Consider the following 15,540-nt stretch of genomic DNA (forward strand, 5'->3'; position numbering starts at 1 on the left):
ATAATCAATCGATCCCGTACACACACGGCGCTCCCTCAGATTGAGATGAGTCTTTATACTGGCGGCTGCGACCGCGTTGTTTATGCGTCCCTGGGGCGCTCCTGGCGTGTATCGATGGCAAATGCGTGCCGCTAAGTCCCGTGGGTTAGGCCGCGGCGCCCGCAGGTCGTGCTTATCGAAAGCCCTCGCGAACGAGCCACGCGGGCGGGCGGGCGTTGTGTGGCCGTTGTGTTGTGTGCAAAAAGAAAAAAAAACGAACCGCCTACGTGAATAGCTCTCTTTGGCGGCGGGAAAGGCAGCGACCGGGGTTCAGTATTTTGCGATGGCAGCTGTTAGAGGCGAACTTCCAACAATAATTGACAGTGTCGTCGCCTTCGTCGGTACGATTGTTCAAATCATCCTCGCCAACTCGCGGGCATTCGGTAGCGTTACATGGCGATCAGATGCTCGAAATTCAAGATAGTGAACTAGCTACTACTCGGTATTAGCTTGGAGTTGGACTTTAGGCGCAGAAAAATTGTCGCCATTGAGCACTAGAGTGAGCTTTAACTTGGCCTTCACTAAAAAAAGGCAACAGTAGAATTGCCGTCTTCATCGACACATGAGATTGGCCAAACTAAATGTAACCCGCTATAATTGCCATCGCCGCCTTCTCTGACGCTGGGAATCATCAGTATGAGAGGCGTGAAACTGACAGTTGTCAAATAGCTGGTACTAAAGGTTCAGCTTTGAGTGGAAGCTATCAACGGCCTACCTTAATATATGACGCAAAAACGTGACCCTCGGCAAGCGACTCATCAGAGAAGCCAGGAGAAACGCTTATGGATAGGAAGTGAGCGTCATAGATTAGGGAACGAAATCGGGTGGAAGGCATCCTGGCGTATAAGAGAAACAAGCGCAGTCAGGCCGAGCACGGGAGGCGGAGAACTGGCAGGCGAAAGACGACCGGGGTAACAGAGTGGCTCCTAAGAGATGTGGCTGAAAGTAGGGGAAGGAAAAACTTGAGTGAAGGAAACATACTAAGAAAATTCACGGGCAAACAATTAATTCAGACTTGCCAGGACAGCAGCAGTTGGGAGTCTAGAGAAAGGCCGCTGTCCTTCAGTGAACATAAATATGATGATGATGATGATGATGATGATGATGATGAGGAGGAGGAGGAGGAGGAGGAGGAGGAGGAGGAGGAGGAGGAGGAGGAGGAGGAGGAGGAGGAGGAGGAGGAGGAGGAGGAGGAGGAGGAGGAGGAGGAGGAGGAGGAGGGCGACGACGACGATGACGCCGACGACGACTGTTAAAGTGTCAAGTGCTTCAAAACATATTTTCAGAAAACCAGCTCATTAAGAACCTCCAAAACCATGTAAACGGCTCATATTCCATTACTCCTGTTTCAGTGCTCCGTACTCAAGATCGTCCATTTTGCAGTATGCTTTCCCTGCATATCTCTCAGAAGATCCAATACTGATGCACAGAGCAGTCGAGGTCTTGCCTGATCTATCTCTCAAAGATGGCGGGGGGATGTATACAGCGGAGGACGAGACACAGCTCTTACATCTTGCGCGCACAGGCACGTATAACGTGACGTTTGTTGCCTCTGCAGAGTGCCTGTTCCACGTAGAAGGCAGCCATGGTGTCATTGGCTCTGAAGACATCAAGCCATCCCAGCTGGAACACTCCCGCCAAAACAAGCTCCCCCTGGAGTGCACCTGGAGCATTCGGGTGAAACCATCTTGGAAGGTGCGTGTGCCCTCTTTTTCTTTAGAGGGGGAGGGGAGGGGGGCTTTTTGTGTATTCTGCCGCACTGTTTTCAGGAGCTCCGTCTACAAATATAAGGTTTCAAATTACAGACATTATTCTCCTCGGGTGCAGTTGCAACATTTGGCCGAGAAAAAAAAACGCTATAAAAAGTGAATATAAGACGTTTGCAATATAGCGCAAACAACGAATCCCAACGCCCAGATCCTGTTGGCGCGTAACGATCGGGCATTGTTCTCGGTTTCTGCGTAGCATGTATAGTTTTATGTATTCGTTCTCTAGAAAATTCAATAAAATCTTCAGACCTCTCTTTGAATTTGTGGCCTTTAAACTTAGTTTTTGAATGACAATGGAATAACACCATTTGCGTTATCGGCGTACCTTTACGTTATCGACGTAACTAGGGTAAGTAAGGTGTTCGAATAAACTTGTCTTTTTGCAAATGACAACAAGCTCCAGCTGACACGATACGTACGTATATTAATTAAGTATATGGGAACATTCATGGGCAATTGTTACAATTTCATAAAAATGAGTTCACAAAGAAGATGATAAATTTCCTCTCTCGTGCTTTGGATTTTCAAGCTTTGAAAGGACACCAAAGGACAATTTTTATTCAACTGAAAGATCACACCTTTCTTAGCTCTTTCCCGTTTTTTAGGACGACAAGCATTCCAAGTTCGTTTAGAAAAAAAAATATTCGAAGCTGGAATTTCTCTCTCCCGCCTCCTTCGCATTTTTGTTCTTTTTGTGTGTGTGTGTGTGTGTGTGTGACGTAAAAGCGCCTGTCACAAAGCGAGCTGACCTGTAGAGCCGACCGACGGGCATCTATAGAGCGCAGAGTAGCACGGAGCAAGCAGACTAAGATTGTGAAGTTGTTCCGTCCAGGAGAATGCGTATGAAGTGTGAACAGCAAAGTCGACAGCTGTTTTTGGCGGCTCGTCGTCTCCTCAAAGTAATCTCCTATTTTTGCTATTGTCTGGCGCACATATATACGCTGGTAGTAAAAATGGACTGTTGCTATCGCGTTCACACGCATGAATCTTTTGACTGCAGGATATTTTTATCGATCTCACTGGCTATGGCAGTGATCCCGTCTGCTTGCTGATTTCTAAAAGCCGGAGTTTCCATCTTCTACAAACATACGTTCCACAAAAGTTGGACACGGACTTACCTTACTGTTTATTTCAGGGGGGAAAAACGCTCAAGCGAGCTCCGCCAATCCCATTTCACAGTGGAAATTTGTGCCCTCACAGATTGCAGTGCAGAAATATGTATGGCGCGGTGATAGCCGTTTTCGGGCTTTCTGCATTGTCTGCGCCATTAAACTTCTCCATAGTATCGGCACTATAGTGTTTCTACAGATATAGGCAACCTCGAGAGCGCACGCCTCCGCTCTAGTCCAGCCGTGCCTCGATTTTCATATTTCCCGCACCTTTGAGCAGAGATGGTAAAATCAGATCTTGTTGGGTGTAGAATCTGAATTGTCAGTGTCAGAGCTGTGGACTGACATTGGCCATTCGGACGCATGTGGCATAACGTGCCTAGAAAACGTAGCATCTCTCTTTTCACAACAGCGCGGCGTGAGCCTCAGTTAAAAATAAAAACTGTGGTTCATTCCTCTGTCATAGGAATCGCTAAAACGCGAAAGAGAAATGTGCAGCGAAATCTGCAGCTGAGCATGATTTGCGGGTCGGCGGCTGTCTTGTGGGTGTGCTTGGCGAGCGACGTCCTGCTGGCGGATCGCTTCGGCAAAGGTGCACTGGCGTCATTTCCGTGACGGATATGATGAGAGTGAAATCTTTTCGTATCGCGGCGTAAAACACTTTCGTGCTAAAATATGAAACCCGAAAACGAACAATCCTAGGTATAACGTACTCTTTGGTACTAGAGGTTGCTTCCCCGTAAGAAGACCCTGTGTGCAGGGGTGCACCCTTTACAGGCCGCTTGTTTCGTTGTACTGGCGTCACTTCCGTGACGAATATGACGTCAGGGAAATCTTCGTGTATACAGGAATAAAACACTTTCGTGTTTAAAAAAAGAATCAATCCGGAGCCTGCTAAGCTCATTTCTTGTCCGATTGCGCTATTTGTCTAACTGCTGACTCGACGTTGTTCCTTTGATCTCCAACTTTTCCTTCTCTCAAGTTTCTGAAAAAATATTCAGTTCCCTATTTGCGCCCTTCTTTTCGCTCTTATTTCGCTTTTATTTCGATTGCATTTCTTGTAGAGTTACTCGGTATGTAACATCCAATTCGCCCTCCATTATATGGAAATGCGGAAGCAATAATGACCTTAGCGTTTATCGGTTCTGGTTGCAAATTTCCCCTGGGGTGCTCTGTCTTTTACGAATATATATATCGAAACTAAAGGGGTGCATTGTTAGTTCGACAGCTACAGCCTGACCCGTTTTGTAAGACTGAAGGAGCTCAACTGTGCAAGACGATGAAGTAGGCAAACGACTCCAAGGGCCATCCAGCACGGTCGTTACGATCGAATAAATTTTTCTCTAGCTGAACAAATAAAAACCTTCCACCTCAACCCTGCAGCATTACGAAACCAAAGAAATTCTCGAAGAGCCCGATCCGCAGTGGCCGGAGGGTTACCACGATTGGATTGGCTCTAGCGTAAAGAAGAAGAAATAAGCTGCGAAGCTATTTTCTTTTGTACCTTTTTTAGTCATAGCGATGGATCCAGTCATTTAATATCCTGGAAATTGCTCGCCAAGAACACCACTCCATTAATTTTAACAAATCTGCCCTCCCTTCCTCTCTGCTATCCCCTTTTTTCCCTTTTAATAGCACGGCATCAGGACCACTTTGTATACGATAAAAGTATGCCAATCGATCAATACATACATGTACGATTCGTAATCATGGCTCCGCACACAGAAAAAGACATACTTTCTAACCATCGAATCATATCTCTGACCAAGCGTTGTATGTTTCTTCCTTTTGTCAAAATAAATAGGCATCTGCTATGTACTGTTCAAAGGAGAAATTGTAAACAGAAATCTTGCGATTAAGGCCGCGTGTTTTCGCAGGAATGTTCACCATGCACGTGTATTTATTTATTTATTTATTTATTTATTTATTTATTTGTTTGTTTGTTTGTTTGTTTGTTTGTTTGTTTGTTTGTTTGTTTGTTTGTTTGTTTGTTTGTTTGTTTGTTTGTTTGTTTGTTTGTTTGTTTGTTTGTTTGTTTGTTTGTTTGTTTGTTTGTTTGTTTGTTTGTTTGTTTGTTTGTTTGTTTGTTTGTTTGTTTGTTTGTTTGTTTGTTTGTTTGTTTGTTTGTTTGTTTGTTTGTTTGTTTGTTTGTTTGTTTGTTTGTTTGTTTGTTTGTTTGTTTGTTTGTTTGTTTGTTTGTTTGTTTAACTGGTAGAGTCAGCGTAAACGCTGCTGCGAGCCACAGGTTCACGACACTTCTAAAACCATAACATACTTTGGGCGTAATGCTTCTGTCACACGGGCAGTTTCAATTGCGATTGAGTCGATCCGGATCGAGCTCAATCCAGGTCGGCCGCTGCTACACGGCAGTTTCAATCACTATCGAGCCTGATCCCGCACGAACTCTATCCTGGTTTCCCAAGTGCGATTGAGGTTTCCAAGCGCGATCGGACGAAAGCGGTCATACTCTCGTACCCGCTTCAGTAATGGCACAGAAGTTAACAACTTCTGCTAACGCCACAAATCGTATCAAACAACCTGACCCAAATAAGCATGCGGTAACATTTATATAGTTACGTATACCTACGACCGCGCAGAGTTACCAGACGCCGGTCGCGAGGTACCTTTTTTGCGCCATCTGGCGTACTTGAGTGCAACCGGTGCAACTTCTTAATCTGGATTGAAACTTGCCGTGTAGCAGCGGTGGGGCGTCGAGCGCGCTCGAAAAGTCAATTGCGCTTCGCTTCAATCTGGATTGACAGTCCCCGTGTGATAGGGGTGTAGGGCATATCGATTGATTGATTTGATTGATTGTAGGGTTTAACGCGCCGACGCAACGAAGGCGATGAGGCGCGCCGTAGTGGAGGGCTCCGGATTAATTTTGACCACCTGGGGATCTTTAACGTGCGCCGAAATCTCGAACACACGGGCGTTTTTGCTTTTCGCCTCCATCAGAAAAGCGGCCGCCGCGGCCGGGAATCGAACCCGCGACCTCGTGCTCAGCAGCGCAACGCCTTAGCCCTCTGAGCCACCGCGGCGGGTGTGTAGGGCATATCAGACTGTTACTCATGTACATTGATTTCTTTTTACAGAGCTGGATTAGCCATTAGTTTTGATTTACGTGGGAGTTAGCGCACAGAGTTGGCCACTTGCCGATCCGAATAAAAGAAAAAGAAAGGGCCAAGGCCAATCCGGCATGAGAAGGCTTACAACATTCCATGTTAACATGAACGCGGGGAGAAAAAATTACCGGCCTCGTTTGCGTGGCCGTTTAGTAGCATTAAGTGACTTTTTGCTATAGGATAATACTGTCGGCACCATAGCTCCGGTGAGGCCAGTGACGACGTGTGATGTATCTAAGACGGAGCTATAACTTGCACTTGCCTCAGTCGAAACTTTGCAATCGGGCCACTTACGGCCGCATCGGGATCAGCAAACCTAAAGCATATCACGCCAGCAATCTGAAATAATCTCATCGTTGAGGTCGCCACAGCCAATGACAACATAGTACGACTTTCTACAGTGGTAAATCCAGATGACATCATCAGGAGCGCCAGTGTGCAGACTGACCTGTAATTTCGGCATGACGTTTGAGTTCTTTAATGTGTTTCGGAGTTGAAGCACCAGAGCATAGTAACGGCCACTTAGGTGTATACGTGTAAATGTGGCATTAGACCTGCACAATTCTTACAGATGGGCGACAATCTTGTCGCATAATATTCACGAAGTGTCCATGGTGGTACAAGGACCAACATCGCGTGAAATAGAAACTTTTGCGTTCGCGCGTGGAAACTTTTTTTCTCGGTGCAGACAGAGATTTGGCGGCTGGGGGAACAAACAGTGACCGAGGACTGGGCAAGTTGGTAGCGATGAAGCTCAGGCTCCCTTTGTCTGCAAGGAGTGAACTAGACCAACGGCTGCAACCGGTTATCGCCTTTAGAGAACTTCAGCGCTCGCTTTCTGCGCTTTTTTGCTGCCGCAAGCGCTCTGGAGCTTATCGCGAAACAAGCGAGCCCGCCTCCCCGTTTCGGGGCGGCAGCGCGAACCTGACGTCCTGCGCGACGCGCATGCCTGCCTTCCCCGTTGCAGATGTACCTGACATTCCTCGAGTACAAGCTAGCGGACCCAAACAACTGTCGCTCCAATTTCGTGGACATCCTCGCGGAGGAACCTCAGCACGAGTCACTGAGCCACTTCTGTGGCACAATGGCGGAGCCTACCCAGTCCAAGTCCAACCACGTAAAGGTCCGCTACTACGCCGAGCACGGCGCCCTGAAGGGCGGCAACTTCTCCATCCTCTTCACTGCCTTCCGAGAGATCTCCACTGGAGGTGAGAGGAGGGGCCGTCCGGGGAAGTGCTTGCATGAACGCGATGCTGCCACCACGCGGCGGCAGCACCATTAGGTGAACACGCTGCGTACACGCGCAGCGATGCTCCCAATGAGGCCCCTTTCATTTGCATGAGCGCCGTGGCGGCAGAAGCAGCGCTGGCCGGCGGCTTGCTGCGCAAACAAGGCCAGCAACATGGCCAGCAAGCGCGGCGCGCGAAAGAAGCCGGCCCCAACGTTCGCCGCAGAGGGTCGTCGTCATTCCCTGCTGCCAGCACTGGCGAATAAATTGAACCGACGCAGAAACACGCCGCGACCGGGTTGCCAGAGCACAGGCGCCGCCGCACACGCTCGCGCAAACAAACAAAAAGGGCCGTTTTGGCGGCCCACCATGAGGCGGCCCGGCCATTTAATGGCCAGCCACGCTGGAGCGTCGCCGCTCGACGGTCTGGCGCGCAAGCGGCGGCCATTCTTGCTTGCTCTACCGGGCTTCGGTTTTTTCCCCCGCCTTCGCAGCTTCTTTCTGCGCATCGCCTTATTTAATTCGTGCCACAGACGCCCGCAGGCGGCACTGTCTCGGCCCGCGGCATGCGTTATTAAACACACTTGTAAGTTTGCCTATACGACACCACTCATTTTTACCAGCCATGACTGTCGTAACTGAGCTGCATTCAAATGAGTGCTGCAGACAAGCATCTTCAGGGCCTCTTAAGAGCGCGTCAACGGACACAGCACGGAATCCCCTTACCTGGCACAGGCGCGAAGCTCCTCAGCAACCATTGGTGGATTTCCGCCACCTAAGCGGTGGGGTACAGGGAGCAGTAACCTGCATTAAACGGCGTGCCTTTTCTTTCAGACTTGCGCGTTGAATGTCGGCTGTTAGGGAGGTGGGAACTGACAGAAAAAGAAAGCTTGGTTGTAAAAAATCGTGCGCCTTGAAATAAAGTAAAATAAAGGGTCCCCAAGAACCTGAATCGCTTATGGTGCGTATTTTGAGCCAAGTCAGGCTACACCCTAAACAATGCCCGTGGATCTGCATCTCCACAGGGCACCTGAATGACCAATCGCGGGGTCCGCGGAAACAAATTTGGAAAATAAAGAGGCCCGACCAATGATTTGATTCGAAAAATGTGACCCGCGCTGTGACATCGCGCAATGCGAATCGCCATCAGAATCAGTTTTATTGCTTCAAAACTATTGTTTCTAGCAGTGTGTTATACAGAAGAAGGTCCCATAGTCGGTGACAGCATTAGAACCTCCTAACTAATAAATGTAACGAACAGTACAAAACACTGAATGTTTGAACAGTGCAAATCAATCAATGCAGAAAACGGCCAAAACAGAAACAAAAAGCAAAAATAGCGGCAGTCAATGAAGCAATTTACGCACGGCAGGCGGACACAAACTAACACAATCTAATAAAATCTAATACACTGCAAGTTCTTATCTTACGTGATGTAACGTCAACAAATGAGCAAAAGAGCACTAAAATGCCAGCAGTCATATAAAACACTTCATTGAATGCGTTCAACCGCATACAAGCATATCTGTTCTGAATGAATGTACAAGAATTATTAAAAAGTAAACAAAACTGTTCACTGCGGTAACGAAGAAATGACAAGGAACAGGGATGCAGTAAAAGCTCGTTAATTCAAACTCGGTTAATTCGAACTCAAGCCCTTGGCCCGGCACAGCCCTGTATATTTCAATGGGGACAAACTCCCGATAATTTGAACGCGCCGGTATCCAGAACTTGTAATTCGAACTATGATCCCCTGGTTTTCATCGCTCCTCATTAAGAAGTCGGCCCAGAGTGATTACAATGTGTTGCAAATCCAAACCAAATCAAATTTGCTAGAGATGCAAAACAACGAAGCACAAAAACGACCGCGTGGCGCGCACGCTACGCTCCTACAACAGCTTAATTCGTTTCTTCAGAGGGCACCACGCCCCCGGCACTAGTGCTCCGGCTCATGCAGTTATTATTCACGAAACATTATTTACGAAGTCACCTGTCACAAACGTGTAGTAGCGCCTGATTCGCGACAACGAGTCCAGAGGTGGCTTCTTTGTGTTCTGTACGCGCAGCGTGGCGCGATGTCCATTCATTCTAGCGCCCGCCCGCTAATTCGAACTCCGCTTAGTTCTAACAATTTTATGGTCCCCTTCGAGTTCGAATTAACGAGCTTTTACTGTGGTAACAGGTAAGTGGAACCATGAAACGCGCTCGCGTCGCTCTATGTCACCGCGAAGACCACATTTTTCGAGTGAAATCTTGACCTGGGTATCGTCATTGACCTATTGGGCATCTTTGATCGCGGTGACTGGCCTTCTCTGTGCATTGTGGAGAAGCAGACCAGCGGACATTTTTTTGCAGTGTACGTGTAACAGGCAGTAACAGAAGCAAATGTTCCTGAAGTCAGTTAGTTTGCAAGCAACGGCTTACAATGGCAGTAATATCTTCAAAAGAGCTACCTTTAGAGCGCCGACACAAAGAAATGCACAAGATGGGTTAGTGCAGCCTGCGTATCTTGTCTATTTCCGCACCTCTATACTGCCCTTATTAAAGAATGCACTTCCGTTATTGTTTTTCGCTTACATGCGTCATTTGTTCCGTGAACTTTTTAAAAAATAACATGACTCTAAGGTCACCATTGTGTACGTGGCTAATAAAACAGCATTCTACCTGCTTCGTATAACCGACAGATGTTTAATACGTAACCGAAAATCTCACCACTCGGGGCTGTGGCATAAATTTTGGGTTAATCTAAAATTTAACAATTCAACTGGAATGATCCGATGTTTCTTAGGGAACTGCAATTTTTAGAGTGGCCGCTCAGCGTCCTGTTGACATCACTGAAGTTATGTGGCTGGCTTTTGATTAATCGAAGCTACGAAAGCGTGCACTTCACTCAGCCACTGGCAAAATGAGGGATTCGGTTAATGGGGAGAAAAATGACATTTCTGGACTTGTCCCTCCATATCCCAGTGTTTCTTTGGAACTTTGTAACACGTTGTCGTAGCCTCATTCAACACTTCCCAGACATCCACCTTGCTCCAGAGGACACAGCCTGATAGTGCGACGTGGCTTGGTTTGTGGACGTGTCTAACACCAAAATTTAATTAGTCTCCACGGGAACGTTCCACACATTCTCGTCAGGGCACTTTGTTGCAATATACCTTTCGTGAACGAGCTACAGGTTTTGGAATGTGATCTAACGCAAATACTTTATATCAGCAGGCGTCACCCTCTGGGGTGCACGAGGACAAGCTACATGCGGTACTGTGGGTGCTGCACGGCTCCCAACCTAATGTCCCAATGAGCGCTTCTAACTGGCAGGAACGTTCCACGCGAAGGCCGGCCCAAGAAAACCGACAATAGACGTCGGAGCCTTCTAAGGGCATTTCCTTCATCCCACTTAGCCAGCGAAACCGCGTCGATAAGCCTCGTGACATTTCTGGACTACGTTTGTGGTTTGTGGACGTGTCTAACACCAAAATTTAATTAGTCTCCACGGGAACGTTCCACACATTCTCGTCAGGGCACTTTGTTGCAATATACCTTTCGTGAACGAGCTACAGGTTTTGGAATGTGATCTAACGCAAATACTTTATATCAGCAGGCGCCACCCTCAGGGGTGCACGAGGACGTGGTGTGCTGGTACCATCTTGCATCTTCTGCGGTGCGAAGTTACACTGCCTTATAGTTCATTTCACAAGCTACATGCCCAACTGTGGGTGCTGCACGGCTCCCAACCTAATGTCCCAATGAGCGCTTCTAACTGGCAGGAACGTTCCACGCGAAGGCCGGCCCAAGAAAACCGACAATAGACGTCGGAGCCTTCTAAGGCCATTTCCGTCATCCCACTTAGCCAGCGAAACCGCGTCGATAAGCCTCGTAGCTTTGGGCCCTATTGCGCGCTGCCTGTGAAATAAACTACTATAGTAACCGAACCACAGCAGCCTCGTGTGAGTGTGAGTCGCTGCATCCGCTTATGCCGTCAGCTAGACGGTGTCAGCTCTTTTCTAGTAAACACAGTCCAACTTGTAACTCGATGGGCGGATGAACAGTTCTCATGAGCTACTGTTAGACCTCTTACATTTCGTTTCCACAGAAACCGCCAAGGTACGAAAACGAGGGCAAAGCGTGCAGGGTGATATATACTGTCATCTTACTCACGTTGGGAGAAAACCGCCAGTAACGTGAGGATAGGACGACAGAATTCTTCGTGTAACATGCGGACGCGCGGTCAACAAAGTTCTGTATCGAGAAGCTATGGAGTCGCCCTCAGCTGCCTTGTAACTTTGCAGCTGTTCTTGCAATGCCGATTGCTGCTCGAAGAGCTGCGCTGCATTTTTTCAGCCGTGTAATCGCTACCGGACAGAAACTACAAGCATATGTCCTTCTTCTCTCGCGCGCAGAGAGCTGCGACCTGGAGAGAGAATTCAGCTGCGATGATGGCTGGTGCATCGACGTGAAACTCAAGTGTAACGGGCAGTTCAACTGCAAGTACCGTTACGACGAGGAGTCTTCAATCTGTCAAGTTGGTGAGCTACTGCATGCGCTAAATCTTTCCTGTAAATTGCTGCTTTGAGTGGGAAGCACTTAAACAGCTAAGCCGCTAAATAAAAAAAAGAACTAGAAAGAGAATGAGTAAATATATGAGACGAACAACATAATTGGAAATCAAAGAAAAAAAATCAGACGGTTTGGCTGAGCCAACCATGAAATATTGTGCGAGGGCATCATACATTCCTGCTGATTAAGCGTTGTCCAATGCAACACCCAATTGCTACTCTTCGGATGTGTAACTGTGTAACACTTGGGTTGACTTCTGAGTACGCACACAGAATTCAGAATTCGGGCAGATTTCTTGTGGTCAGCCCCCTAGGAACTGCGCTCTGATTGATTGATTGATTGATTGATTGATTGATTGATTGATTGATTGATTGATTGATTGATTGATTGATTGATTGATTGATTGATTGATTGATTGATTGATTGATTGATTGATTGATTGATTGATTGATTGATTGATTGATTGATTGATTGATTGATTGATTGGGTTTAATAAGTCGTTTCGTAAAGCGTCGTCAAATTCCCTTCTGCGGGTATGCGCTGCTGTCGGATTCGAGTTGTAGAGGACATCTACGCTTCTGTGGCTTAAGGGGAGTGGAGGGAGTGTAAAAGCATCATACGCATCTTCCCTTTGTGCCTTTTCGTTCTTCTCCCTGTCACCACGACTTGGCCAATCGACCTGAAGTGCCTCTGTTTAGCCTTAATGTTTGGCAGCTCTAACGTAAAGCCTAACGACCTGCCAAGCAACGTCAGACTCATTGCACGCCAGCTGCACGTACGGTTTGGTGGCGTTAGAACTCAAAGCGTAACGCCAGGCCAAACGTCAGGCCGTCGCGTACCCGCGTCTGTCCCCCTCCCGCTGCACCGCCAGCATCTTGGCTCGCACCTTAGCAACGGTGACGCACTTGCTAAGGCTTCATCTTACGTCCCGGAAATCCAGGGAGGTGGGGTAGAAGCGCTTTTGCACTAGAACAAAAAAGAGCGTCGCGCTGTCGCGAGTGGCGCTAAATACAAAAGCAAAATAAAAAAAATATGCTGTCTCGGCTAAAGACGGCGTTGAATAGAGGCGAGATGTAAGTATAACAAAAACAAAAAAAAGTCATTCTTCCTCGTCTACCTGCAAGTAACATCAAACACACCAAAAATATGACATGCAGCAACGTTCGGCGTGTTTAAACCACACGGATACGGTCAAATGCACCCGAAAAGAAAACGCTAAGAAAGGAAAGCGCGAGGAAGACGCTTCAACATGCACGCTATATGTTCTATATAATAATTAAATGGACAGTTTCGGTCGAATCAAAGTTGTACATTAATTTGTTTCATTTCAAAGGACAGACTGAGCCTTTATAGCGGCGCGCATTTGACGGCGCTGAATACGGTCCTCAAGCCAGTGTGGCGCAGCGGGTATTGTAGCCCAGAGGCACACGGCGAGGCCATGCCTACTACAGATCGCGGGGAGAATTGCAGGGTGTTATAAAAATTTGCGTGGCCGAATCAACCACATCTCTTCGGCTTTTGTATCTGTCCATTGCATGATCAATGAACGGTAAAGTGTTCGCTAATAAAAGTTAAAGTCTGTTTTTTTAGCCGAATTTATTTCGGCTACATGTTTTCTGGGACAGTGTTTTGTTTGCATTATATAGCCGACATCAGTACAACACGAAGACGATTTGTCTGGTGTTGTGAAAATGCCATTTTCAGGCGAGATATTTTGTACGTGTCCGCCTGGCCCTTTGCATGCGCCATTTACTCTCTATTTATTAGCATGTTGATGCATTGATTGATGATCGGCTCGTTAGGCTTGAAGTTAGAATTAAGCCGACGGAGAACTGTTTCTACGAGCTCTCCATGCTTTGGCGTTCCGCGTTCTTTCATTATGCGTACAATAGCGGCCTGTATTAACATCTTCCTGTCTCCGCAGTGCACCTTGTTTTCGATGGCCTCTTGCTCCTTGACTTCGGCCTTGAGGGGAGCGTTGATGTTCAAGCGGATTCTTTTCTAGTTGTAATCCTTCGAAAAGGGACACAACGGCTTCGGGCCGCAGATCTCCGCCTGCCAGCATACTATTGTACGAGCAAACAAGCAACTTCAACTTGAGCAGTGTCTGCAGGACCTGCTGCAGAATGCCCATTTCTGTGCCTGTACCTTTTTTAAGCTGTTGCACAGTAAAGGAAACTGCATAGTTCAAATGAAGAAGCAGGGCGATCTGGCAGGTGGATGCCTGCAGAGTGTAGCTTGTCTTGAAGCATTGCGTGCCGAGCTCTCCCCTTGATAAGTTGTGAAGCCAGTGAAGCTTCCTGGTGCTGCGACGCTGACTGTAAAATGCAGTAGAGCATTGCGCGCTATGCTATAGCGCCTGAGGAAGGACGAGTGCAAAGGAATGCCTGAAAGGCCATGATTAAGAGGTCAGAACCTGGGTGGAGAAGTCCAATCCAAGGTTCTCCCCAGACTTCTGGTCTTTTTTTACTTGTTTGACGAATTGCTCGTTAAGATGCTTGCCCACTGCGATGTCGTTTACCACTGATTGCAGCATCCAGACGTAGTCTCTACCACATACCAGCTTGAACTTAAGATCATGCTGATTTCGGCGTCCTTACTGGAAGATTGGTGTAGTACCAGCCGCTTTGCTAACATCCTGGAGTAGAACTTCTCGAACACGTATTTGCCCTTTATATGCTTCAGCACTATAATCATTTGATCCAGTCTGTACTCGAGTTCCGACCGATCACGATTCCCCCGATCTTTCTTCAGCAGCATGTCGCAGTATTTGGCTAGCAGCTCGGGGGATTTTTGAGACGATTTTGCAAGTTTCGTCACGGAAGTTGTGTTTATGAAGTCTACGCAGGCCTTGTTGAGGGATTCTGCAAAACCGACGTCATTCTTGAAGACGCTGAGCACAAGCATGTTGTACTTTCGGTGCCCTAGCAGCAGTGTGTTCACGTAGAGCTTCGGGTCCTGGACCCTGTCCTCTCCGAGATGCTCAATGGCCAATATACTTTGTTCTAACACGTGTTGCCCGAAGAGCACCCTCAGCTTCCCGAGCCCTTTGGCTGTGCGTGACACCAGCCGGTACATGCGGCTAATGTCATCGCACCTGTCATCCTGGAGCAGATTCTCGAACTCATTTCCTAAGATCTTGAGGCGCTGCTCTATCAGAGCTCTCTGGCACGCGTCCGCGAGGGGATCTAAGGTCGACTCGTGCAGGTACATCTGAACCCGCCGTTCCTCCTCTGCCGACCACTGCCCCCCCCCCCCTCTTCATGTATTCGGTGACAGGGTTCTGTTAGAGGAACGCGGTGCCATCTTGCCTGTAGAACCAACCGGTGTTCTCTAAAAAATAGCCTTTCAAAGACGCTCTTGTACACTGAGAGGTTGGACCGCTTGTCGCTTGGGTCTTCCTCGTTCACTCCAAGCTCGATGTAGCTTGAAATTATGCCTTGAGTAAGCTTTACGTTTATTGTCTCTCCGCTTCGATCGTCTTCAATTATATTTAAGGTAGTTTTTGCCAAATGGCTGTAGGACGCTTGCAAGAAACGTTTTTTTCCAGGACAAAATGCACAAGTTGGTAGTGTCATACACGTCTTTATTTCCTTCTTTCAATTCTTGCTTGAGCCAATTGTTGTTGAGAAAATAGAGAATGTTGTTCAAGGCATTGGATGACCGCTTGAAGCGTTCCCACTTGTCGCTGTAGAATTTCAGGACATCACTGTGTG

General features: G+C 47.5%; 1 protein-coding gene across 2 annotated transcripts in view; it reads left to right on the top strand.

Annotated features, from left to right (window-relative positions):
- Window positions 1–15,540, top strand: part of LOC144155606 (neuropilin and tolloid-like protein 1) — a 416,637-nt gene that overhangs the window by 378,832 nt on the left and 22,265 nt on the right. For both annotated transcript variants that reach the window (XM_077687151.1, XM_077687152.1), the window contains 3 exons: window positions 1,598–1,734; window positions 7,007–7,247; window positions 11,668–11,793. In XM_077687151.1, coding sequence (XP_077543277.1) covers window positions 1,598–1,734; window positions 7,007–7,247; window positions 11,668–11,793 — 504 coding nt within the window. The remainder of the gene's footprint in view (window positions 1–1,597; window positions 1,735–7,006; window positions 7,248–11,667; window positions 11,794–15,540) is intronic.

This window comes from Haemaphysalis longicornis, unplaced genomic scaffold (assembly GCF_048455015.1).
Source record: "Haemaphysalis longicornis isolate Haplotype H1 unplaced genomic scaffold, Haemaphysalis longicornis Haplotype H1 scaffold_1, whole genome shotgun sequence".
Taxonomy (NCBI): domain Eukaryota; kingdom Metazoa; phylum Arthropoda; class Arachnida; order Ixodida; family Ixodidae; genus Haemaphysalis; species Haemaphysalis longicornis.